At 35.2% G+C, this 27,639-nt stretch overlaps 1 protein-coding gene and 1 long non-coding RNA gene across 4 annotated transcripts; one reads left to right on the top strand and one right to left on the bottom strand.

The window, feature by feature from the left end:
- Positions 1 to 12,080: 12,080 nt before the first annotated feature.
- LOC113303975 (histone H2B.3-like) lies at positions 12,081 to 12,823 on the bottom strand. The gene has a single exon (XM_026553068.1). It carries the CDS (start codon positions 12,742 to 12,744, stop codon positions 12,292 to 12,294), a length of 453 nt encoding a protein of 150 aa, XP_026408853.1. The 5' UTR covers positions 12,745 to 12,823; the 3' UTR covers positions 12,081 to 12,291.
- A 2,918-nt stretch (positions 12,824 to 15,741) lies between these two features.
- On the top strand, positions 15,742 to 18,008 carry LOC113301234. Of its 3 annotated transcripts, none has more exons than XR_003336116.1 (7): positions 15,755 to 15,853; positions 16,257 to 16,414; positions 16,494 to 16,554; positions 16,828 to 16,922; positions 17,052 to 17,065; positions 17,150 to 17,275; positions 17,641 to 18,008. It is a non-coding gene; the product is annotated as an uncharacterized LOC113301234 (long non-coding RNA). The 3 variants fall into 3 exon arrangements; XR_003336117.1 differs by having other exon boundaries at positions 15,758 to 15,853; positions 16,347 to 16,414; XR_003336115.1 differs by lacking the exon at positions 16,257 to 16,414 and having other exon boundaries at positions 15,742 to 15,853.
- Positions 18,009 to 27,639: the final 9,631 nt, after the last annotated feature.

Below are 27,639 nucleotides of genomic sequence, written 5' to 3' on the forward strand. Positions count from 1 at the left end.
TAGATTAACCTAGCCTTTAAAGTTATCATAGAAGCGGCCCCACTTGTCACTCATATAGGTGATCTCCTATTTGAAAGTATCCTGCCGTACTTTTCTTAGTTAGACTAAGCTATAGGAATCATTAATAGAAAATCTCAACCTCTTACGTGACAGGCAACACTGACTCATATCATAGGAATGGGAAAGAGAAAACCTCTTTCAGTGTTATCTGGCGAGTTCGTCACAACTTAGTTTTCCCTTTTGAACTTAGACCATGGGATCTCCAATCGCTCAGGTTGGGTTACCGCTGCAACGTACTCTTTAGTAAGGCTATAAGCCCATTCCCCTCGATGATGCAATTTTAAGCTCTCTCTTAAATCTGTATCATTTGCCGGCTTGATACAATTCACAAACATTATTTCTTTTAGATGCGCGCATTAGAGAGCAACTGCTTTATGGTATTGGGTTGAACTTCTATTTCAAGAACCTACCATAACACCATTTTAAGCACCCCACATTTTGATGAATTTATCATAATAACACTCTTGTTATATGAAACCACCACCCCCAAAATTCTATGGTGCACTGGTCCTAGAAATTCATCCGTACTGTCCTTAATAACAGTCTTGTTATATACCACTGCCTTGCATTTAGCAACTGGGTGCAAATAAAATCCAACACTTCTTGCTGTTCTGTTTGCAACTTCAAAAACAAACCAAATTAAAGAATTTAGAAGTGTATTCCGCAATCAATGCTTTTTGCCTAACTATCGTAATTAGCCCAGGCCGAAGCTGATGATTCTTAATTATTGACTAAGATCACACTCAACGCATAATACCCGTTAGAGATTGCATTTCTCTTTGGTGGACAACACTTTCTCTCAGTTTCTGCAATGTATGCCTTAATCAGTTAGGAACTAATGTGGCGCCTTGGATTACATTTCTAATCCAACTCTAATGGATCTAAACAGTCACCAGTCAACTGTTTGTATTGGAACTCAAGAATTCAAAAAACTCTAATTTCTGCCAATAATTAAATTGTACAGACTACTGGTTGTCATGAAACCAAAGGGAATTAAAATGAATTAAAATGCATTTTGTAACCACGATCAAGAATCATTATCAGTTACTTTGAAACCGTGCACAAGGATTCAACCAAACCTTTAACTGATAAAGAATTCTAGTTTTGTTACTCAACACATAAATCCTTTTTACGAACCTGTTCGGTTTTGGTTAGTCAAAGAAACTTTTGTATGGAACTGAAAGAAGACGAGAAGTATTCCCATCTTCTAAACAGAATCAAACCCTCATGTGAGATGGATCCAGGGACGTGTCTCTTGAAGAGAGATGTCTCTCTATAACTAATCTTCTGAACAGTATTGTAAACGGTTACAATAGATTAAAATCATGCAAACATTAATACTCCTAAAACTGAATTACCAAGAGACATGTCTAGTCTGTTACTAATCGAACTGACGAACAACGAAGTAGCGCAATTATTTATGTCTGCCTTGCACTCACAATAAATCCTATAAATTATTGTGCTATCAAGCCTATCATAATCAAGAGGATAGATGACCAGAGTAGAAGGAATTTCATGCATCTATTGGTGATGGCGAAAATGATTAGTGTACCAACAATAACCGGCGTAACCAGGATTTCAAGATGGGGGCTAAAAACTTTTTTTTTTTGCCACACCTAGATCAGTATCTAGTTGTTTTTAAGATAGTAACATAGAATATTAAAACTAGGAACTGCACTTTCCCTATACATGAATATGCCGTCATTGAGATTCTAATCTTAAGAAACTCATGCTTAGCGGGTGCTACAAAGTGATTCAAGAGATATATGATCCGCTAAAAAGTGACCAAGTGAAGAATTATCACTGAAAGTGGCAAAAGGTGATCATGATATTTGGACATATACAAAACACACGGACAGAGGTAGAACCTGAGAGGTGGAAAACTTGTATAGAACATCAGCACCAATGTATACTTGTATAGAACATCAGCACCAATGTATTCAGGTCCCCAATACGGCAATACCAGCCATGTACGCCTGTTGTCTTCATATAATTAACATATGGATATGCTATGAAAGCAATGTATTCAAAACTCAAAATATTGCAGCGGCACCTTTTATGAGTTTCTGGGAGTATTTTCTGTTGTCGGTGAAGACAATTGACCAGATGTTAGTGTCTTATGATCTTTTGCCGACAATTATGATCCAATTGTAACGATCGACGCCTACCTTTGGTACATTCATCAAGGTTAAAAGGCTGTTTGAGAACCAATATGCAATGTAACCTAATAATTGTAGCAAAAAATTAATGCACCATCTCCTTGGATACATAAGAAGTCTTGTATAAATATAAAATTGAGATTCACTCTTTAAAGGAAGAACCTATATGTTTTTTTTTTCCTTTTCTCCTTCGCAATTCTCCAACAGTACAACACACACCTGTAGTTTTGTAAGCATCTGCTAATATTCAAGCTCCTAACTATTGTCAAGGTTCTGGGTGTCGAGAGCAACCCTTCATACATGATACATCACCATCATTCCACATAACAGCGTCATCTTAATTAGAAAGTATTAACTTTCAATGAGAATGACAGAGTCCAAACGAAAGAAGAACCAAACGCTAACTAACATGAACCAAAAATAATAACTATTTAGCCTGGTTTAATTGGGGGCCCCTAAAAACAATTAGGGCCCTGCACTACAGGATAAAAAGGGCATGAAATAGCAATTATGGGTTATCCTTTATCCCAAATTTTTTGAAATGGCTAAACTACCTCTAAATTATTAGTGTTAATTAAGTTAATTAGGTAAATTAAGATGTTAATTAGTTTAGTTAGATTAAAATCAGATTTTGGATAAATTTTATGATAAAAGAAAAATTGTGTTTTTGTGTTATGGGGAAGGAGAAGTTGAGTTTTTGGGGAAAAAGTTAGGGTTATTTGAAATGAGTGATTCTAGTGGAGGAAATGATGTTGGTGAAGCTTCAAATAACAAACATGATTGTGTTGATGGTGAGATTGTCTCAACTAATCCTATGGATTGGATGTTTGATGAAGAGATGTTAATAGAGGAAGCCATGAATATTGGTGCAAATGAAGATCCCATTGCTCAAAATGAAGGAACCAACCCTCAAAATGAGGAACCCGAAGCTCAAAACAATCAGGTAAACATCTTATACCCTTCGATTTATCTGTTTGTTGTTCCAAGTGGTCGAATCATCCACACTATGGAACAACTGAGTGTAAGGGTCGTCATAGTCGGGGGTATATACCCAAACGACTCTCTAATGTCGTCATTTTATTGACACTACCAATGACGACTCAAACCTGCAACTTTTCGAGGTTATGAAAAAGGTAGTGTGATAAACATTAACGACCCTTTTTAGCTAGGTCACTTAGAGTCGTTATGTTGTTTTGTTTACACAAGAACGACTCTAAAACTAAAACTCTCTGTAAAATATAACATTTAGGGTCGTCATATATGTAGTCATATGAAATGACTATTCTTAAATACATAATGACGATTCTACTAAATTAAGATAACAATCCTTCCAATTTTTTAGACAGAAAGGTAGTTTTTGGTCATATAGAGTCGTTAGTGTATAAAAAAGGGTCGTCAGATTAGGATCGTCAATTGGTTCTATAATACATTGACGACTCTATTCTAGGGAAAAAAACCCTTAAAGCCCAGAAAAAGGCTCGTTATCTCCTACACCTTAGACATCAACGATTTTTCATACCTTAAAACCCAGAAAAAGGGTCGTTAGGGTGTATAACTATCGAGGTTGACGACCCTTATTCTGTAACTGCTATTTTTCAGTTAGAAACTGAGTTTTACAAACAAAAAACTTCACATTAAACGTAAATAGGAAGTAGATTAGTAAGTTTTAGTTCACTTACTTTCTAATTGGGTGAAGAAAAAAAAAATTCTATTCGGGTAAAGAGAAAAATAATCTTGGAGTCATTAATGGAGTCGTGATGGAGAGGCGAGAAAGAAGATAGAACTGATTTTTTTTTGGGTTTAGAAACGAAAATGAATTAGGGCTTAGAGTTAACGATTAATAGTTTTTTTGTTTTTATTATTAGGAAAGGGAAAAATAGACCTTTAACTGAATTTTGGAAACCTCGTATGATTTATGGTATGAGTATAAATTGGTCAGGACCCCTAATTGTTTTTTGGAGCCCCCAATTAAACGAGGCTATTTAGGTATTACTCTGGCGGATGATACTAACAAGTACAGAAGAAAGATCATTACTTAATACTTCAAATAGTTGATTTTCTTTACATTTTCTTCCCCTTTTATTCTCGGTGGACTAAACTTTTATGCTTGGTGGACTAAATCGATAGAGCTTGGTGGACTAAACTGATTTTTCTTTTTTTTACAAGGGTGAAATAAGAGCTTGGTAGAGGGTGCTACAGTCAGGTTTAGTCAACATGTGTTTCCGCACCTGACAATAATCATTATCAACCTCCATCGAGAACAGAAAGTTTAATGGGGAAAGATACAAACCAACATTTCATGCATACAATTCTAACAGTTAAGAAATAATTAGTGCATGGAAACAAGAGGATGTCAACCCAATACTTCACGGTACATGAATATGCATAACTAATCACGTTATCACATCAAGAGGCGTATACCACACGATTATTCGACGAAACCGGAAATACAATGAAAGAATTGTCTTTAAGATTGTTGGAAATAATATGCGGTTTCGATTGCTCGAAAATCAATTTCATGTTACAAACAAAATAACAAAAAGAAAGTTAGAAAGACTTATCGGATTGGGTGATCGAGGCGAGGTAATCCTCTTTTCTTAAAGACAATTCATCCCCGCATATGGTGCTCACGTTTCTACGGATGTCTCCTTCCAAGATACAATAATCACGCCTTATAGTAAGTAACACTACAATACTTTTAGGCTAGCGAATGTTGACTATTAATGTGTTCTTAAATGACTCTGACTCTTGACTTTGAAACTTGTTTTCTCCTTCTCAAAAACATGTGAAAAACCCATACAAAACAACTCTAAGAGATGGCTTTATATAGAGTCAATGGCGACTTTACAAGGTGTCTTTTCACCAATAGGTGACTCTCCATGACCAATGGTGACTCTCCATAACACATATTCATGACTAGGTGTCTTATGGTGAAAAGACATAACCCAAACACATCTCTTGGAGGTTAATTGTTGAAAACAATTTTCACTCACATAAATAATTTTAACTCAAAATTCCAACAATTTGTGTCTGTTCGAAAGCAAACAATACAGAAATACAAATGCAGCATCATGTAATTCATTCATAACCAGTTAGATTAGCACATTCAAAGCATCAAAAAAAAAAAAAAACTTTCAAAATGGGATTCAATTGATTCATTTACTTAACGATTCGGTCTTTTCAGTTGAAACCTGTGTTGAGGCATAATGATTTTTTTTTGAGGCATACTAAATGATGATACCATCTAAGGTATGTTTATAAGGGGTGTCCTAGCCGTGATGAAATTACTAGGTTACCCTTCAACTAAATTAAAAACTAAAACTAATCAAAAGCAGTTCAATTTTTCTTCTTGTCATCTCCCGCAGCCGAACTATTCCCTGCATAAACGTTGAAATTTCTTTTCGTCGCCGATTAACCATACAAATCAAGAAAGTACTCAACAAAAGTAAAGAGCTAATCCAATTGAGCGACGTTGGAAGGCGAAATCAAAATCTCGATTACTCTCCAATTATATTAGAAAATATTTCCTACAAACCCATCTTGTTTTTCATTGTTTTTACATCGTTTGATTGATAAAATAGGATTTCTTAGATGAAATTAGTGTTTTAAGAAGGGGGTTCGGCTGAGAAATTAGAGTCGAACCTAGCTTTGTTCTTCATTTTTTTCTTTCAGAAGATCAGTTCGGCTGATCTGGGAATATCAATTTTAACCCGAACATAAGATATAGTTCAGGGAAACATTATGTTCGGTTAATTCGACTTTGCTAGGTTTTCAGCCGAACCTTTGACTTGGCTAAGTTATTGAATTCATTGAAGCTCGGCTGATTCGACTTCGCTATGTGTTCAGCCGAACCTTATGATAACCTAAGTTTTTTTTGGAAGTCGCACTACAAGGTTCGGCTGAACATAAGTTAGCCGGACATTTCTGTGAAACTCGCCATTTTCATTAAACCAGCCGAACCACACATATATTTACAAAACCCCAATGTTCGGCTGTAGACTAGGAGCCGAACTGTTATTCGCGCCAAGTTCTGCTTCCAAAATAGCAGTCGAACTTACTGTTGAACTCTGAAAAAATTTGTAAACATTCAATTGTTTTGAAGAATAGAAGTAAAAAAAAAAAGATACTCCTTCATCATTTGGAATCATCCATTTTGAATCACAATAATCTCAAAAACCTAGTTTTCCTTTTTTCTTCTTCCTCCTCTCAAAAAATTTGATTTTTCCACTAATATAACATTAGCAACTTAATTTAATCAATGAATTAACATTACTAATTAATCATAATCATTAACATTTAATTATTATTGTTAGAACTAATTAAATAAGGATATACTTGACATTATTAAAAATGGATGGATAAGGGGTGATGGTCTTTTTTATCTAGTGACCCTATTTTGTCACTATTTGGTATGTCTCAAAAAAAATCAGTATGCCTCAAAATAGGTTTCTTTCAGTTTGAGTTTTTTTTAGTTTGGAACCGAAAATAGTTGACAGTAAGTCCAGGTACCAAAGTTTTTTCTAGTTTTCTCTCTGGACAAAATCCAAGTGGCAAACAACAAATAAACATCATTTTTCTCATTCCCTCCAATGTCAAGAAAAATTTCGAAAACAGTCTTGATCAGCTTATCAATTTCACCTCCTTCGCATTCTTTGATTTGACCCTTACATCATTAATAGTAGAGCCTTCTAATGTAGACATATGGTTATTATCCCTTGCATTAGATTTATCTACTTCTAAGTTTAGAAAAATACAAGTAGGGGGACTCTTGTCCCAATTAACTAAATTAACAAAAGACTTTGCTTCCTTAGCAAGTGTATCAACCACTTGATTTGCAAGTCTAGGAATGTAAAAAAAACCCAAAAAGTTTTTGCATTTGTTGAAATCACATTTAGCTTCATCCATAAGTGATTGGTTCTGCCATTCTATTTGAGGTGGTTTCCCATTCAAATAATCAAACAGATTTTTACAATCACCTTCCACACTGAAATTTGACCATACTTTGTTGAATGCCCATTTAGCTCCTTGCAACAAACCTAAGGCTTCCGCTTCTTCAGGGGTAACTGCTGAGAGAGGACCTGCTCTTCCTTGTTCGAATTCTCCTGCATCATTCCTTAGAATTAAAGAAAAACCTGCAGGCAATATACTTGAAATCCATGCAGCATCTATATTGATCTTTAGTTAAGTTTTCCTAGGAGGACACCGTTTAGGAGTTTTTACTGTGTTTGTTATAACATGGCCCAAAGAGCAGTTATCATTATTCCAAAACTATAAATATCTCATTATTTCTGCTCCTAGATTAATATTTGTTTTCTGTTTGTTTTCAAAGACTCTGTCATATCTTTTTTTCCATATAAACCATGCTTTGGTCAGAAATGTTTCTAAAGATATATATGGTTCTGTTTTTCCTATCCATTCCTTACATATATCTAAGAAAGTTATAGATTTATTAAAATGCAAAGTGACAGGAGAAGGTGCAATTGCCCACACAGATTGTGCAAATGGACAAAAAAGAAGTAGATGTTCTATAGTTTCATTTTTACATCCAAAGGAACAACTAGGATGAACATCATGCATAAATTTGGACATCTTCAAGTTAGTAGAAATAGCATTCTGTAGACATTTCCAAGCAAAGATTTTTATTCTTTGAGATACGTTGAGTTTCCAAAGATGAGCCCAAAAAGAATCAGGTTGTCCCAAGTTATAAAGATTTTCAGTTCTTTCATTGAGCTTGTTATACATGGACTTGACTGTAAATGTGCCAGAGTTTAAGAAGCCACCTAAGAGTATCAGATTTACCCTTGACTAATCTGATATTACAAATTTTCCTAGCTATATGAGCAGGGAACATTTCAAATATAATTGTAGAATTCCACTTCAATGTAAATGGATCTAAAAGATCATTCACAAGTGTTAAATTAGAATTCATAATTGTTCTATAGCTACTAAGATTATTTGCCAGCTGTGGCACCCAGTTATCCTCCCAAATGTTTACACTATTTCCATCTCCTATTTCCCAAATGCTATTTTGTTCCACTAGTTGAATTCCTTTACTGATGCATTTCCAGATCCAAGAGCTAGAAGATGGGATTTTTGCCTTAAAAACCGAACAGTTTTTGAATTATCTAGGTTTTAATTGTGTCACTCACAGAGCCTTAGGTTCTGTTAATAACCTCCAAGCTAATTTAGTAGTCATATCTAAATTGAATTTATGAGCATTTCTAAAGCCTAGTCCTCATTTTTTCAAAGGTTTACAAAGACAGGAGTAATATTTTGGCTAATATCCTCTATGATTAGATTCTTTTCCCAGCCAAAAATCACTTTGCAGATCATCTATTTTCTTTGTGATTTCTTTGGTAGAATAAAACAGCTCATTTGGTAACTAGCCATACTGGCTAGAGTTGCTTTATTGAGGACCATTTTACTGACTTGAGCTAAAGTTTTTCATATCCATCCTTGAATTCTATGCTCCATATTTTCCACTATTCTTTCAAATAGTTGTATCTTAGCTCTACTAATGAAAAGAGGTGTTCCTAGATAAGTGCCTTTTGGGTCAATTTTTTTTATTTTTAGCAGTTTACTAATCATCCTTTGATGCTTAGGCTGAACTTTTTTGCTAAAGAAAACACCAGATTTTTCGAAATTTATTAATTGGCCTGAAGCTTTATTAAATGATTCAATCAGGAAAGAATATTGTGACACTCTTTAAGATCAGCTCTAATGAAAAGAAGACAATCATCAACAAAAAAAAAAAGATGAGAAATAGAGCTATTTTTGGAGTGATTTTCACTCCATAGATAATTTTCTCCTCTTCACTGGTTAAAAGCATTCTAGAGAAGATTTCCATACAAATTATAAACAGATAAGGAGAGAGTGGATCTCCTTGCCTAAAACCTCTAGTTGGTTTGAAAAAATCCCCAGGACAACCATTGAGTAAGAAATCAATAGTTGAGGAAGAGATACATTGGTGAATCAGCTTGCAAAAGTTAGAATCAAAACCAAAAGCTTTCATTGCATTAATTAAAAAGTCCCAATCAACTCTATCAAATGCCTTAGACATATCAATTTTAATCTCCATTCCAGCATGCTTCACTTTCTTTTTCTTAAAAGAGTGAATTATCTCTTGAGCAATAATGATATTATCTGATATTTGCCTTTTAGAGAGGAATGCTGCTTGAAAGGAGGAGATGAATGTATTTAGTAATGGTTTAATTCTATTAGCAAGAATCTTAGCTATAATTTTATACATAGTGTTGCAAAGTCCTATGGGTCTAAAACCACGTAGGATCCTTAGGAGGCCTACTTTTAGGAATAAGAAAGAGAAAGGTTTTATTGAATTCTGGATGAAGAGTTCCAGTAATAAAAAAATGTTGAATTGCAGAAATAACTTGTTCTCCCACTGTTTTCCAGTTTAATTTGAAGAAGTTAGTTGGGAAACCATCTGGGCCTGGTGATTTATTTGGTTTAAGCTTTTTAGTAACTAACCAAATTTCTTCACCAGAAGGAACAGGGTTGAGGAGTACAACAGCAATACCATCATGAGGATTCCAACACCAACAAGATTCTGAAGACACCGGTGACAACAGCTGACCCAAAGACACCACCGACAACATCAAAAAGCTCCAGTAGATTGATTTTGAAGAAGACCCAGACTGATCCTCGCCAATACCCTCTTGTAATAACCAGATTTAGGTTATTTTTGTTACATGTCTTACTGTCACTTTGGAAAATTCACTGACAAAAGGTTGGATCTATGGATCCTATTACGCCTATGTCATTTGTTTCATTATGATTTTGTAAAAACCCTTGAGAAATGGTTGGATCTATGGGTCCTAGCATCTCTATTGCTAATATCAATAGATTTATGATGTAGTTTGTATGAGTTACTTTTAATCCAAACTGGATCATTTAAACGTGTCATGATATTTAGAAATTGGTATGGAATGGTTGGATTCTTTTTCAGACTTGGTCCTGTAACTCTGATGTTGCGTGGTTTAAGTGCCTTCGTCCATATGATTGTTGGTAGAAGACTTTCTCAGATTCAAATAGAAGAAGTTTGCACCTTAACTATACTAATCGAGAGCTCTTTTAGTGGAATGGGTGATGATACTATCACATGGAAACACAGATAAATAAGGGTCACTCACTGTCAACTTTCCATTCAGAAATCCAGAAAGAAAACCACGGCACAAAGCTAGACCATGGCCTTGGAAGATAGGATTCTTTCTAATGGCTGGTGTACAACAAAAGAATAGTCGCCGTGGATACTATCTACAAGAGACAGAAGCTGTTGACAAATGGGGTTTTCTTTATTGCTTGGTAAGTGAGTCCGCAACTCAACTCCTCTTTCAGTGCAAAGTGCAAATTCTCTGCTCAGGTTTGGGACTACTTCGTAAACAGTGCACTGGTGGTGGTCTCCAATGCTGCCTTCCTAACCGCATGTATTCCATAATCCACAGAGGGAGATGTAAATTAAAGCATCTCTGGTCCCCTTATCACTACTGCTATATGTTGCTCTACTTGGAAATGCAGATATGCAATTGTTTTAGAAGACGCTATGCGCAAAAGTTGAGGTCGACAAAGTAATCAAACAAGTCAATATCCATGCCTTTTGTTTGGCGAGAAATGGTGAAGCTCTTAAAGGTTCTAGTTGAGATTCTGTGTTAGCTAGATGGGACAGTTTCTAATGAATGCTGCAAATTTCTCAGGTACCTTTGAAGATAATAGATACTAAGCCTACTCTTATTCCCATTGAGATTCTACGTTCTGCTCTAGGACTTCCATGCATAGATGCATAAAACAACAAGGTTCTCATTCCCTAGTTTCAATTTTAACTTCTTCTGGAACAATGGGAATAAGATCACTAGGCCTACTCTTATTGTATGAAAGAAAGCCTGCTACAACTAAGTTTGGAGAACACGACTTTCAAATGTTTTACACTCAAGTCCCATTTGTGTCCAGAAATCATATACAGATAACTACTTCTCTTCCTCGGCATACATAACCCAATTCATAGATGACTGTTTGGTGAATCTGCAACAATTACTCAACTACTTAACATGTGAATCATATGATTGCTAAGTTTAGCTAGTGTAGGTGTTGGCTCAAATGCCTTAGACAGCGGAGAATGCAAGACTGTGCCGTGCAACTTCATGGATCCACAGCTTAATGTCTGCTAACTTATGCTCTCACAACATTTGTAACTAACCTATCATTAAAACTGGAAAGGCAAATATGCATAGGAATAACAATTTACTGCTTACAAATTATGAGGGGACAAAGCTACTCGAGCAAACTAAACCCCTGACTTCTAACAAATTATGACAAATTAACAAGAAAAGGAAAATCAGAAAATACCTTACACATTGCAAGTCTCCGAGTTTCTTTCTTCTTTATCAAAAGGCCAGCAGGCCAGAAGAATCACAAGCCCCCACTCTAACAACAGAAAACCGACCACTTACAGAGGTTTTAATTTTTCTTTCTCGTCTCGTCCATGTGAATGGTTTTGAATCAATTCTTCAAAGAAAACACTGAAATTTTACACCTTCAGTTAGATTTCACAAGAAAATGTATGTACCTCCCATAAACACCATTGCAGAAGGATCCGCATCCATAACTCATTCTCCAACTCGTTGAAGAAGAGACAAAAGCCAAGGTAATTGCATACTCATACTCACAGTTAGAAAGAAAACAACCTACAAAACCTCTCAGGGTTGAATCTAGCAATTCACAAATCTTTTTAGCAGAAAACCCAACCAATAATACTCTTTGTTTATATTTAAATGAAACAGAGAAAAAGAAATAAAAAATGCAGTATATATGATTCAGATTCAGATAATTTAACAGTTCTAGATTTCAAAATGGGTTTCAAATTTTCAATCTATTTCTTTCTCAAATTCAAGACATTTGATTCCACAAACAAGATATTGGATCTGAAATTGATTACTTGCTTTAGAAGATTGATAGAACTACTAATTACATATATAAACCCTGATCCCCAAACAGAAACCACAAAACTAAATCTAAAGAAACCCTAATTTTTCCAAATCTAAGAAAACAGAAAAACACAGATTTAAGAACTAGTGAACTTAGTAACAGCTTTGGTACCCTCAGAAACAGCATGTTTAGCTAATTCACCAGGAAGAACAAGACGAACAGCAGTCTGAATCTCCCTTGAAGTAATGGTTGGCTTCTTGTTGTACCTCGCTAATCTCGACGATTCAGCAGCCAATTTCTCAAAGATATCATTGATGAAACTGTTCATGATTCCCATAGCTTTACTTGAAATACCAATATCAGGATGAACTTGTTTCAAAACTTTGAAGATGTAGATCTTGTAAGTCTCAACTGATTTCTTTGATTTCTTCTTCTTCTTATCTGTTGATGAAGCATCTTTGCTTGGTAATTTCTTCTCAGCTCTGGGTTTCTTTGCTGCTGGTGCTTTCTCGGCTTTCTTTTCTTCGGCGGGTTTCTTCTCTGCTGGTTTCTTCTCTGCCGGTTTCTTCTCTGCTACTTTCGGCGCCATTTGATCGGAAACTTGGACGGAAACTGAAACGCTCTGGAGAGACAGAGAAGAGAGGGTAAAGCCGTAAAGGTGTTGTGTTGGTGTGAAATTGGAAGGAGAGAGTTGAGTTATTTATATAGGGGTTTGGTAGAATATGATTGGTGTACTTCGTTTCATACGGATCGATAGTGCCACCGTTGATTGTTTTAAAGCTAATGAAAGGCTAAGATGTTTCAAAATTACTGAAAAGAGGGGGAAGGTTTTGTGTTGGGCGGGATACTCGAAATTTTGGGGTAGGATATTTATTTTTTTTAAATAAGAAAAGAAGATTCATCCATAGATTTACACTTTACATTGAGTTCATCTCTAACAAGACATTTCAACCGGAAGATTAGAGTTCCAAAAATTTATCAACTCTAAAATTCCCAGGCCTTTTAGCTAAGCTATTAGTAACTTTATTATATTCTCTATGCATAAAAGTGTATTTCCAATTTGTAAAACTTCCTAATAAAATCCTGTAATCCCTGACATAACCTAAACAACCATTGATAGCATTTACTACATTCACATAATCACCCTTCAAATGCAGATTCTGCACTGCTTCAGCTTTTGCCCACTTAATAGTTGCAAGTGCTGCCAAAGCCTCAACCTGTTCCTCATCATTAGTTATTCTACGGATTGATTGTGCGCCCCCACAGTGACCTGCATCATTAAAAGTTGTTAATCCTAATCCCATGTACTTATTCTCTTTCATAAAAGCTGCATTAAAATTAAATTTCTGAAAGCCATAATCTGGTAAACTCCATGGTGTTACAGATCTGTCATGACTTGCAGCATTTCTACCTGCCAAAATTCTCATAGAATTTGCATTCCATTCATTAACATCTTTATTAACCTGTCTTACCAGATTATTCACCTGCACTTGAGCATTGTTAAAAACCACATTGCATCTAAGATACCATATTTGTCAAATAACAAAACTAACAAATTGAATAAATTTATCTTGTGACTCCCTTTGATTACCATTAGATTGAAACCAACTAGTAATCAAATCCTGCAGATTCATATTATCAATGTTACTTGCAATATTTGAATCTAAAGCAAATCACAGTCTTTTAGTAATCTCATACTCAATGAAAAGGTGATTCACAGTTTGAGTATCCATATGACAAAGAGCGCATTCACTAGGGATAGATGAAACAAACCTAGATAATTTGCTTCTAACATAGACACAATTATGCATACACTTCCACGGAAAATGCTTTATTTTCTGTGGGAGGTTAAGTTTCCACAAAAATTTCCAAGGGAAGTTATAATTTTCACTACCATGAATGTCCTGCATAATGCATTTGTAAGCTGACCTAACACCGAACTGGCCATTCTGAGTTGGTTTACATCTAAGTATATCCTTTCCATTAGAGGGTATTATGATTTGACAAATGTCACTGACAATATCCCTATAGAAAAGACAGTTAAGAATCTCAGCATTCCATTAACCTGTTTCCCGAACTATTAAATGATTAACAACTTTCATATCTCTAGAAGCAAAATTGGCATTAAAACAAGTATCTCTACTAGGTACCCAATTATCTTTCCAGATTTCAATAGAAGCTCCATCTGCCAGCAATGGTGTTTCCTAATCAATTCTACTCCCCAGCAAATTCCTTTCAAATCCAGGACACAAAATCATTGTTGGTAGCATGCAGGGGATTAGAATCAAAAAAGTACTTATGACACAGAATCTGAACCCATAATGCATCTGGTTCATTAAGCATTCTCCAAGTCAATTTGGCCAGGAGAGCAATATTAAGATGTTCACTTTTTCTTATATTAAGGCCACCTAGTTCAATAGGTTTTGAAATATTATCCCAATTTATAAAATAGTCACCTTTGATAGGACCTTTTTTATTCCACCAGAACTTCCTCTGAATAGCATCTAGTTTATCTGTCATCTTTTTTGGTATAGGGAAAACTGAGAGATGGTGGGATGCCAGAGTTCTTAAGGTAGACTTAATAAGAACAGTTTTCCCAGGTTGATTCAGATATTTCCCTTGCCAAGAAGCTAGTCTATTTTCACAGGACTCTCCTAGATGTTTAAAAGTCTCCATTTTATTCCTTAGAAGCAATAAAGGAACTCTTAAGTATTTTTATCAGGGGGGCCAAGTTTGCCTCATATGTTTTTTTTCTTTTTCCTTTTTTTTTTCTTGAAAATGAAGGATATATTGGGAAAGGAAAAATATTTACAAAAAATATACACAGGATTAAGGTAATCCTATTGAACCATCAAAAAGAAAAGCGAAAAGGTTTTATAGCAAAGAAGCTATAGTGTCCCGAGCAAAAAGTCTCTATAACAAACATAGTTGACACTATCTAGAAAAAAAAATGTGAAAAATTAAAGAGTCTGGTGATAGTTCTGTACACTTATCTCAGACCTCATCATACACTTGTAGAGTTCACATTTTTGAACTATTTCCGATGATTAAGTTTTAGTAATTATGTGAGTTTTCATTTTAATGGTACAGTTTGCCCCTTTGGTTGTCTGAATTCTATTTGTGTCGCATGAATGAATGTACGCTTATTTTCCTCTGAGGAAGTCGTTTTAAATTATTTTTATCTTCTTTATGTACATATGGAGATTCATTCACTTCTTTATACTGTCAGAAACTAGATGAATGTGGAGATGATGAATATTCAGATTGAGATGCTCAGGTAATAACACTACACCAAATTCAGGGATTAGTAACTAGATTTCGCAACAGCTTAGTGGTTGTGGCGAATTTTCAGTTGCTAATTGTTGTTGCAAAAATTTCACAACAACTTGAATAGTTAAAAAACTTGCAACTGTTGGATTCAGTTGCGATTCGCAACTAAACCCAATTGTACGCGTGCGGAAAATCAGTGCGGTTGCCTACACTTTCAACTGACTCATTATTCAGCCCATTCAGATACTTGAGAAAGCTGACTCGGGTCTCTTATCTCTACTTTAATCATCGAATAACCTCACATTCTCCATCTCATTTTCTTCCCCTCTCTCGTTCTCCCCTGTGAGTTTTCCATGTTTCTACTACCACCACCATTGTTATCATCAAGATCAAAATCAAACCCTTATTGTCTTCGTCGAGGAACAAAGGTATCGTCACTATCAGCGCGTGAACTATTTCTTCTCCTTTTTTCTTTCACTTCTTCGAAGTAAACCCTAGATTCATATTTTTTCTTCTTCTCCTTTTGATTTTTTCCACTCAAAATCTTTAACCCTATTTCTGATATTAGATCATATTCATGCTCACCATGTTATTATGCGGATTAATCTGGTTATAAATCATTTACAAATAACAATTTTTTTGACCTAAAGAGGGAAATCAAAGTTAATCTGATTGCAAGTGCGTTTTTCTGTTCTGTGAGTGTTTTTTGGCACGAGATTTCCCCCAAAATCCCTTCTCCTTTTTCAGAAGATCTATTTATAAACCCATTTGGTGAATCGTTGACTCTTTCCTCAAATTTAAGTAATTTGGGTTTTTTTCTTTAAATGACAGATGTAGATTATCAAACAGAATCAATAAATGGGTTTGTTTTAGTTAAGGTTTGGAATTGGCTCATTAATGGATTCGAGTTTCATGGATTAGGGTTTCTAATAAATTGGGGATTTAGGCTTCATGGATTTGAATTACAGATGAAAAAGATGAAACTTATGGTGAGAAACTAAAAGAAGAAGATTGAGCTTATGTTCTGAGGTAATCTTTCTTACTCATTTTAATTGATTTGAATTACAGATGAAAAAGATGAAACTGATGGTGAGAAACTAAAAGAAGAAGATTGAGTTTGTGTTCTGAGGTAATCTTTCTTACTCATTTGAATTGAATTTCTTTCATTAAGTTGTATTATCAAATTTGGGTATTGTTATATTCAACTTTGAATTGAAGATTTGGAAGAAATGGAGTTGAGTTTCTAGTGGTGTATGTAGATGATATGTAGATGATTATTAGGTTTAAATCTATGAAATAGATTTTATATTATCCACATTGTTAACTGTGAAATGTTATTACTTGTCTCTCCTGGTTTCTTACTGTTACATTTATAATCTGCACATATTCGTGAATATCACAGGCGCCATCCAAATTCTCGTGCTTTGGATGTATACAAGGAGGTTGAGGAGTTGCTGAAAGAAGAACCACATGTGGAGTTCAGTGGCGAGGTTCCAAGTATGTCATCGTGCTTGTATTTTCTTCATTTTCTCTGACATAAATGTTTTTCTTTGCATTCTATACATCTTAATTTCAGCTATTTTCAGTTCCACTGATTTGTTATTTTGTACTGAATGTGCTCTCCAGGAAGGTCATGGATGGTACGTGGACTTGCACGAGTTGTATAATGAGTACATTAGTTTCCCTTGATGGTTAATCTTTTGTGTATCTGCTTTTGAATGCAGTATGGAGGCAAAGCTCTTGACCTTAGAAGACAACAATCTCGTTCATAGGCAAAAGCAGTAATCACCCCTTGATATGCTGCTGCAAAAGAAAGCCTTCTCACATAGACTTAGGATTTTGATTTTCAGGTAACCACTCTACTATTTACTTGTTTATACAATGCTAGTAAGTGATTCTAATATGTTGAGCATGCGAGAATTTAACTAATAAATTCATTAGATGGACATTTGTTTATTAGCATTCAGAAACAAAGTGACTACTGAATCTCACTTTAACAAGTAAAGGTTCCCTATTTTTGCATATATGTGTTGGTAACTTTATAGATGGGGTGCACTCATAACACTTTTTCGGAACTGGTGTTATTGTGTATCGTTCTCAAAAAATGGGTTTCGTTGTTGTTGACAAAAACACGGTTGATGCATCAGTTTCAGATGTACTGCTCTCGTTTGGCTTGGTTATTTAAAATTGACTATCTTTTTGAATTGTTTTCCAGGAATTGGAAAAGGAACATACTGCGGAAGGTGTACAAGCAGCTGAAAGCTTTGTGGTCCTTGAAGGCTACAAGTAGTTGGGAGGGAACCTCAGATTGATAAAATATTGATGATTCCTTTGTATAGTTGGGATTTAGGAGGGAATCACAACTGGAAACTGGACTGTAACACTCCCTCCCTGCTCACCCTATGTTTCTCTACTGAGATTTCTTTATTTGGCTGTTACTTGTCATTATTTGAAAGCAAAACAATTTAGGAAAGAACTCTATGTTTGCTATTAGTTACATCCTTTCTCATTCCTTATAAACCGAAGAGTAAACCCATGTATGCCTTCTTTTGAATTGGAAGATTTCTTTGTTCAATAATAAACAATTGTGGCGTAGAAATTTATGCATGTTTGTTTTGCCTCTAAAAGCTGAAGCATTTCAGTGAATTTCAGTACTTCTACAACAAGTTGCAGGGAAACTCTGCTTTATGCTGATTTTGTTAAAGGGAACGCTAAGTTTGACCGGTCAAAATCACTATTTTTTTATGTTGCAAATATTTCGCAACTGCAGTATGTTGTTGCGACCTCCTAATTTCGCAACTGTTTGAAAAGTTGCGACAATTTTACGTTGCAACAGTTTGAAACTGTTGCGACCGAAAATTCGCATAAGCTTATGAACCGTGGCGAAAATTTGCAACATTGACTTTCGTAATAGGTTGAAACTATTGCAACCCCGCTTTGCAACAGAACTTGCCATTACAAATTGCTAAAAAAATGGTGTAGTGATGTAATGCTCGTATCAATACTTGTTTATTTGTGGTTGTCTTTTTATCTTCATTATGTACAAGGAGATTCAATCACTTCTTGATGTTGTCAGGAACTAGATGAATGTGGATTGTAGATATTCAATCACAATGTTCTGTACAGGTATGTGTCTTCGCATACTCATCATGCTTATGGTTTTTCACTGCCTATGGTTTATTTGTTCGTCTCCATGTTGATGTAACCAATGAAATCAGTATGAAAATGTAGTTGATATTCTTGTCTTGATGATGGTTCTGTATTATGTTCGACTAGTCATGTAACCTAGCATATAAGGTCTGACATTCTACTCGTATTCTGAATGTAGTTCGATACCTTTATGGATGCCGTTTCTCTCTTGCAGATGGTCTCATGAGGGTCACTGATGTCATGGTTGATGGTAAGATCGTTGTTGCTGCTGGATAAGTTAATGTTGGAAAGGGTTGTGCTTTTGAAAAAATTTAGGACTTGTTTCACTTATTATTAAGAAACCTTGAACTTGTTAATTAGCAGCTGAATCATTTTTGTTTTTTATGAGTTTGGACTAAATTTATGAGTACAATTCAACGTAATAGAGTTGTCATTGTGTATTAGATGAATCTGGTTTTGTATGGAATTTGAATTTGAATTGTAATTTGAATTTTAGTATTTTAATATTAATATTAATTTTAATTTGAATTTCATTTGAATTTGAATTGTGATTTAAATTTCAATGTATTTTGAGTTTCAGTTTACTGTAATTTGAATTTGAATCAGAATTGTTTCAGCCCAGTCAGAATGACAGCGGTCATCCAACCAGATCTGACATATATTTTTATTATTAAAATAAATCAAATGTACGACGTCATACAGATATCGTGCTTAGTGGCATTATGAAAGCATCGTTATTTAGGAGCACCTTGAAGACTGGCTATCCCATTTCCTCATATTATCTACCATTTTGTCTACTGAGACAAGTCATATGACTTTGCTATAATGATGAACATTACAAGAAGAATGCAACAAATTAGAAGTAGTCAAGTTACTTATGTTGAGCACTGCTAGATCGAACTCGCAAGTTTTGCTATCTAAAGCTTGTTGTCAATGTTAGATGCACAAAATTATATATTAATTTCTAGTCTACTAAAGTCAAGTCTAGGGCTAAAATTAGAGTATGGTAGTTGAATATCATACATGACGGAATAACCCTCGAAGAGTGAAGACTGAAGAACAAAAGAAGGTATTTGAATAACTTCATCAAAGAGGTATGTGAAGACTGAACAATCCTATTGACTTTATGGCATATATCATTATATCTTATGAGACTATGTCATATAATTTTAGTAGATTTAATATTCCAAAGAAGAAATTTTGGGTTAAGATTGTCTTGATAAATCTCTCGAAATATGATTTAAGTAATTGATATTCTTAAATGCTTAATAATCCTGGTTAAAAAAATTTTATTGTTCATGAAGTATTTTTGTTTGAAGTTGATCATTTGTGAATTTCTCAAGCAATAATATTTATTATCTATATGACGATTGAGAATGTTCGAATTATTTGAAGAGAGTTTTCAGAACATTGGGTACGCATAGCCTGTTGATCTGAGTTCGAGAATGAGGGAGGTACGCGTATCCCTGGGATCTGAGTTTGCAAACGGCCAAGGTATGCATACCTAGTACTTAGAGCCTGAGTCCGCGACCGTACTTAGGTATGCCTACCACCCGGTTCTAATTTAAGCAGATGCTTATAAACTGTTTTTACAAATATGTTTAACTCTCATAGACACTTTTAAGATAACTTTGTTTACTAAATCACTCTATGTTTGTGGACCACAGTTTTAGTCTAGAGTGTTATTGGACACCACTTATGCTTGTAAATTTGATAGGCATACTTACCAACAAAAACATTATTATACACAGTTCCAGAACTTTGGATTATAATGCATATTCTCATGTCTGATTTCAAGGAAGACTTCTCACATTCTTACATGAATTCTTAATAAGAATTAATTTCATGTAAACCGAGATGTGTTTTGCTTGGATCTCAAGTTATCTTAGATTGAATTCAAAGCTACCTAGAGCCTTAAAATCTATAAATAGAGAGACTCATGCAACATGATTTCTCAATCCTTGGCACTCTTGTGCCGTAATTGCTTGCCAAAGTCGTCCTTTATAACCTAGGTTTCCTTTATAAAAAACATAATTAGGTTAAGAATGTGAAGACTTCACCTTAGGGATTCGTGAAGCCCGATCTGATTATTTTTTATCCGATAGTTCATGTACTTGAATCTTGTTCTTATTTACCTTAGAGGTTTTCGTAATCTCAGATCAGGAACGAGATAGAAAGAAATTGCATTCTTCTCTGACTTTGTGATTCCTCAAGATAGATATCTAAACTCTTATTTGATTTGTTTGGATTGTTCTTACGAGGTGGTTAGTAATCCAGGCTTCTCAGCTAACTGAATGTAAGTGTTTCGGGTTTGTGAGGTTTGTTGGATTTTTTCAACTGCAAATAGTTTTAAAAACCTAGATGAAAAAATCAAAAGGGAAATCATATAGGCTTATCTGTTAGAGGCAGATTGGTACCAAAAGTATTCACTAAGGTTGAAGCAACTCTTAGGTTGTAAACAATTCAGCTAAGGGAATCAATTTCATAGAATCTTGCAAGGTTCAAGAGACGTAAGGAACACTACAGCAGTTGAATTTCTTGGAGGTTTATTAGGTCTCAACCGCATTCCAACACAAAGTATGATAGTAAAAGCTGGACGAGGTCCCGAGGTTTTTCTGCAGGTGTAGTTTTTCTTGTTCATAATTATTTTTGTATTTAATATTTTATTATTTTATATTTATCATAGGAATAATACAAGTAATACATAATCATCTGGATAGTTATCACCCACTCTTGTTAAATTGAATATCTTGAAAAATATATTGCTAGTTTCATACTTGTTAGAACTCGAATCCTCTTGATTTGGGTACGACTAGATTGATCTTGGATATTAATTTTTTTAGATCGTTAAAGAACTCTTATATACAATCTGGTTCATAAAGTACTCTTTGTGAATCAGAAGTGATTTAGATATCTATCTTGTAGAATCACATATTTTAAGACGAAGAGTACTTTGTGATTTCTATATATCTTGTTCCTCATCTACAAATCAGAAACTACAACGATTAATAAGAAAAAAATCTGGATAACAAGAACTATTTGGTGAAAATAGTGTGAGCGGGATCCATGAATCCGTTAGTGAAGTTTTTCAAAGTCGTAACCTAATATAGTTTCACCAGAGGAAACTTAGGTTTTAGAGGACAACTTTAGCCGCAACTAGGATAAGGAAGTTCCAGGATTGATATTCTAGTGCGGTGAGTCCTCTATTGAGTCGTGATGTGATGAAGTCGCCCTCGTGACAATACCTGTAAGGGTGCACCTTTTGACCCTTGGATATTATCTTATATATGTACCCAGACAATATTTATTAAAAAAAGTATTTTTTATTAATTTTATTAACTTTTAAGTCCATATATTTAAGTTTATTTTTCCTTTAATTCCTCTGGCATTTAGTCAGTCATATTAAAAATTAATTTTTAGTTTTCAGTTTCTAAACCTAGACGCGGGTTTTTTTTTTTTTTTTTGGAATATATATGAGGATTTGTGATTGACGGTGTCTTTGAAGGGATGCATACTTATGATTAGTAATTGGTCTTGCGAGGTAGAATTCATTAGGCATCTTCGTAAGTTTTGAAGGGAATAAGTTCATCCTAATCCTGAGTTTGATTGATATCTTATTTTTTTGAAGATCCCTCAGCATATAGATTTCACACTTTAATTGATATCTTTCTGAAGGAAATCTAACAGGATTTCTGTTAAACATAATAGTCATAAAAGTCTTCACTTCGGTTGAAGCAACTCATAGGCCTGTATAGGATGTCAACTAGGGGAATCATGTTGTGTAGGGTCTTACGAGATCCAAGAGACATAAAGGAGCACACAACTGAAGCTGAATTACTCTTAGGATCGATCCGCTCTCAACTGCGTTCCAGTATGAAGTTTGATAGTAGACTAATGTCTGTAGCGACTTAATACAATATGTCATTCAAGTTTTGGACTAGGTCCCATGGTTTATTGCTTTGCAGTTTTTCTCGTTAGCAAAAATTCTGGTGTCTTGTGCTATTTCTTTTCCACATTATATTGTTTATATCTATAACAAAAATATCACAATTAGTACGTTGAATAACCTAGGAAGTTTTTGAGCCTCAAGGATTGTATAGAACCTACAAGATTTATTATTGAGAATTCATATCTTGAAAGATTTATTACAATACTTGTTCTAATTGGGATTCGGTTCACTAGTGGAAAATGGATTTTTTTAAGTCTGTTTAGGTTTTATAAGTAAGACTACCCTAGGCTTTCTTTATATACATGGCTTCCAAAGATAGTCCTTTTTGTAACAAAAGTAAATCAATTTCCCATAGCAGTCTTAATGTTAGAGGACAATTTTGGAAATATAGAAAGCTGATGTGATTTGTAGATAGTGGTAAAAGTGGTTCGATTCTCAGACTTGTGAAGGATATTAATTAGACTTAAATTCTAATATTAAAATAGAAAACTCACTAAAAATTATAGAAAACTCAATCAAAGATGATATCAATACTAAAAGAAACACTGAGGCTAAGATTCCACTATTTTCCAAGTTCAAAGTGATTAAACCAATACTTATATTTATGCAATTTTCTCGTTTAATTTGATTCTAAAATATTGCAACAAGTAGATTTTCAAAAGTAGTAATTGTAAATACCAAGTATGAAGCATCAAAAGTCTTAAAACTAAGCATACTCCATCAAAATAGATCACAATCACTCAAATAAAAATCATATTCAATAATAGTTCAAGGCAAATAATCATATAATTATTGCAAATAAAAAGATAAAATAGAATATACCACTTTTTGTTGGGAAAATAGCTTCCTCTATCGCCTCAGCAATGGGGTTTAGCTCCTCATATTAATCATGATCTCAAAATATGTGTTTGTTGCTCAAAAGATGATTAAAAGAGTGAAAAGTAATAACACAGACTGTTTGCAACAGTGTATTGGTGTTGCAAAACATCTGTTACAATGGAACGGTTACATAAAACTGTTGTAAATACTGTTGCTTTGTCGCTGATTTTAAGACCCTAGAATACGACTGTCCTGCACAGCTTAATGTTCTTCAGCTGTTAAACAACGACACTATTCTGCGACTGTTTTCCGTGCGTCAATGTTCTTCGCGTTCTTCCTCTTCAGCAGCAGCAGCAGAAACAGAGTTTGGTAAAGCTCTGATTTCTTCTTCTCTGGCTCTCCTTAGGTCCCCAAACTCTCGACACCTCTTCTATATTACCCAAGACATCTATTTATATCAAAAATACCGATTAAATCTCTCCCAAATCTTCCAAAACCTCTTTCTTTCTCTCACGGCCAAGTTGCGCCAATTTCTTGTTTTAGAATTTCTACGCGTTTCTGAGCTTTCCTTTTTATTCTAAACTCTTCCTTAGATATATACAAATCTTTGGGAAAGTTTACAACACTTTAATCTCTCTAAATTCCCTAAAACAGGTCACACACGTGACTTTCCATATTTTCAGTTGTGATAAAAATCCGTCAATTGAGCCCAGTCTAATTGATTTAAACACCCATATCAGATTCCTAGACCCATAAGGAGTCTATCCTATGAAAATCAGAGGTTTAATCGACCTCAAACTCCTCCAAACCACGATTGCCAAAATCTGTTCTTCAGTGCTTTTTTTTTTTTGTATCTCATTCACTCTAATTCACCCTAGCATTGGTAACAACTTGAATTGTGAGCCCCACATAATCACTTAGAGAAACATAGTTTAAAAACAAAACAAAATAAAAATAGAAGTGAAAAGGACTCAACGAGATATGGTGAAACTATCATGTTATTTCTAACACCTGAGCTCTGTGCTTTTATGAATAGACTATTTTAGATGTTGCCATCTAGTCAGATTGGTTCCTCAACTCCTACAACCAAAATGCTTCCATCCACTTAGATTGGTTAGTGCCATCCTTAATAGGGATAAATTTCTAGGCTCTGGAGTTTATTTATTGCAACGAAAAGGTAACAAAAAGTTCTACCCCACCCCCAAACTTAAATCTAACATTGTCCTCAATGTTTCTAATCAAAGAACAATACCAAAAATATAAGTAACATGAGGAAATAGTAAAGAGAGAAGTCGGAAAGATAGTACCTGGGTGAAGTGTAACCAAAAACCTACAAAAATATTATACAACATATAAAATCGCCTCGATGGTCAATCAAGGTAAACAGGGTCCTCCAGAGGGACCTCCTCAACATCACCTGTAGGAAAAGGCTCTAAAAAGGGCTTCAATCGCTGACCGTTAACGTTCGAAGAACTACTACCATCTGGTGTCTCAATCTCAACAACGCCATGAGGAAAAACAGTACGGACCACAAAAGGACCGGTCCACCGAGAGCGCAACTTCTCGGGGAATAGATGCAAAAGAGTGTCATATAGAAGAACTTTTTGACCTGGAGAAAATGACTTTCGTAAAATATTCTTATCATGCACAAGTTTCATTTTGTTCTTATACTCCTTAGCACTATCGTATGCATCTCTACGAATCTCGTCCAACTCATTGAGCTGGAGCTTTCTTTGAGCTCCTGCCTTTTCAAGTGAAAAGTTTAAGTTCTTAATAGCCCAATAGGCTCGATGCTCTAACTCAACAGGCAGGTGACATGCCTTGCCAAACACTAAACGATAAGGTGACATTCCAATGGGTGTCTTAAACGCAGTACGGTAATCCCATAAGGCATCAGTAAGCCTCGACGACCAGTCTTTCCTATTTGGATTAACTGTTTTCTCTAGAATACGTTTAATTTCCATATTGGAAACCTCTACCTGACCACTAGTCTGAGGGTGATATGGGGTTGCTACTTTATGGGTAATACCGTATTGTTTCATTAAAAGAGCAAACGGTCTATTACAAAAGTGTGAACCTCCATCACTAATTATAGCTCGCGGCGTACCAAAACGTGTAAGTATATTCTCTTTCAAAAACTGGACTACGACCCTGTGGTCATTCGTTTTACACGGAACCGCCTCAACCCACTTAGACACATAGTCTACAACGACAAGTATGTAAAGATAACCAAACGAAATAGGAAATGGACCCATAAAATCAATGCCCCACACATCAAAGACCTCAATCACTAAAATAGGGTTCAAAGGAATCATATTTCTACGGGAAATGGTTCCTAACTTCTGGCAACGCTCACAAGAAACACAATGACTATGGGAATCTTTAAACAATGAAGGCCAGTAAAGTCGACACTGCAAAATCTTAGCAGCAGTCTTCTTAGCACTAAAATGACCCCCACATGCATGTTCATAACAAAAGGAGATAATACTAGACTGGTCACTCTCAGATACACATCTCCTAATAATCTGGTCCGGACAATACTTAAACAGATAAGGATCCTCCCAAAAGAAATGCTAAACCTCGGCTAAAAACTTAGAATGATCTTGCTTACCCCAATGTTGAGGGGTTCGACCAGTAACAAGATAATTCACTATATTTGCATACCAAGGTGATTGGGAAACAGAGAACAATTGTTCATCAGGAAAGCTATCCCTTATAGGAAGGGAATCACTAGGGGAACTAACAACTAGCCTAGACAAGTGGCCTGCTACTACATTTTCTGCACCCTTTTTGTCTCTAATGTCTGGGGAAAATTCCTGTAACAATAGGATCCATCTAATCAATCTAGGTTTGTATCCTTCTTAGATAAAAGGTATTTCAAATCAGCATGATCTGTATAGATTATGATCTTAGAACCTAATAGGTAGGACCTAAACTTATCCAAGGCAAACATGATGGCTAAAAGTTCCTTCTCGGTAGTTGTGTAGTTCATTTGGGCATCATTCAGAGTTTTGCTAGAATAATAAATCACATGAAGTAGTTTGTTTTCTCGTTGTCCTAAAACGACGCCTATAGCATAATCTGAAGAATCACACATAATCTCAAAGGGTAGGTTCCAGTTAGGTGCCTGGACTATCGGGGCAGTAGTGAGTAAAGTTTTAAGCTTCTCAAAAGCCTCTAAACAAGCATCATCAAAGACACAATTAACATCTTTTGCAAGCAAATTGCAAAGAGGTCTAGAAATCAAGCTAAAATCCTTAATGAATCGATGATAAAAACCTGCATGCCCTAGGAATGACCTAATATCTTTTACGGTTTTTGGGACTTGTAAAGTCTTAATAAGGTCACTTTGGCTTTATCTACCTCTATACCCTTTTAAGAGACGATGTGCCCTAACACAATTCCTGATTTAACCATGAAATGGCATTTTTCCCAATTAAGCACTAAATTTTTTTCCTTACACCTAGTCAACACTAATGTCAAATGATGCAAGCACTCATCGAAAGATGAACCAAACACTCAAAAATCATCCATAAAGACCTCTAAGAACCGTTCTACCATATCAGAAAATATGCTCACCATACAACGCTGAAAAGTTGCTGGGGCATTACATAGCCCGAAAGGCATGCGTCTATACGCAAAGGTACCAAAGGGACAGGTAAAAGTGGTTTTCTCTTGGTCTTATGGGCAATAACGATCTGATTATAACCGGAGTAGCCATCTAAGAAGCAATAGTGACTATGTCCAGCTAATCGCTCTAGCATCTGGTCGATAAAAGGAAGGAGAAAGTGATCCTTACTTGTGACCTTGTTCAATTTCCTATAGTCAATACACACACGCCATCCCGTGGTCACTCGGGTTGGGATTAATTCATTATTATCATTCTGGACTACAGTGATACCTGATTTCTTGGGGACAACCTGAACAGGGATGACCCACTTACTGTCTGAAATTGGGTAAATAATACCCGCATCTAACAACTTAAGAACCTCTTTTCGAACTACCTCTTTCATGTTAGGGTTCAGTCGACGTTGCATCTCCCTAGAAGGTTTGGAGTCTTCCTCTAAATGAATCTGATGCATACATACAGTAGGAGTTATACCCTTAATGTCTGCTATAGTCCACCTTAAAGCTTCCTTATTGTCTTGAAGTACATTTACTAGCCTACTTTCCTGATCACTATCCAAATTGGAAGCTACAATCACAGGTAAAGTCTCAGATGGGCCTAAAAACACATACTTTAGAGTATCGGGTAGTGGTTTAAGGTCCAACTTTGGGGGCTCTTCTAAAGAAAGA

The sequence above is a fragment of the Papaver somniferum genome, chromosome 8, assembly GCF_003573695.1.
Source record: "Papaver somniferum cultivar HN1 chromosome 8, ASM357369v1, whole genome shotgun sequence".
NCBI lineage: Eukaryota > Viridiplantae > Streptophyta > Magnoliopsida > Ranunculales > Papaveraceae > Papaver > Papaver somniferum.

Excerpts from the sequence above, each read along its gene's own strand:
- LOC113303975 (XM_026553068.1), bottom strand. The coding sequence starts at position 12,744 with ATGGCGCCGAAAGTAGCAGAGAAGAAACCGGCAGAGAAGAAACCAGCA.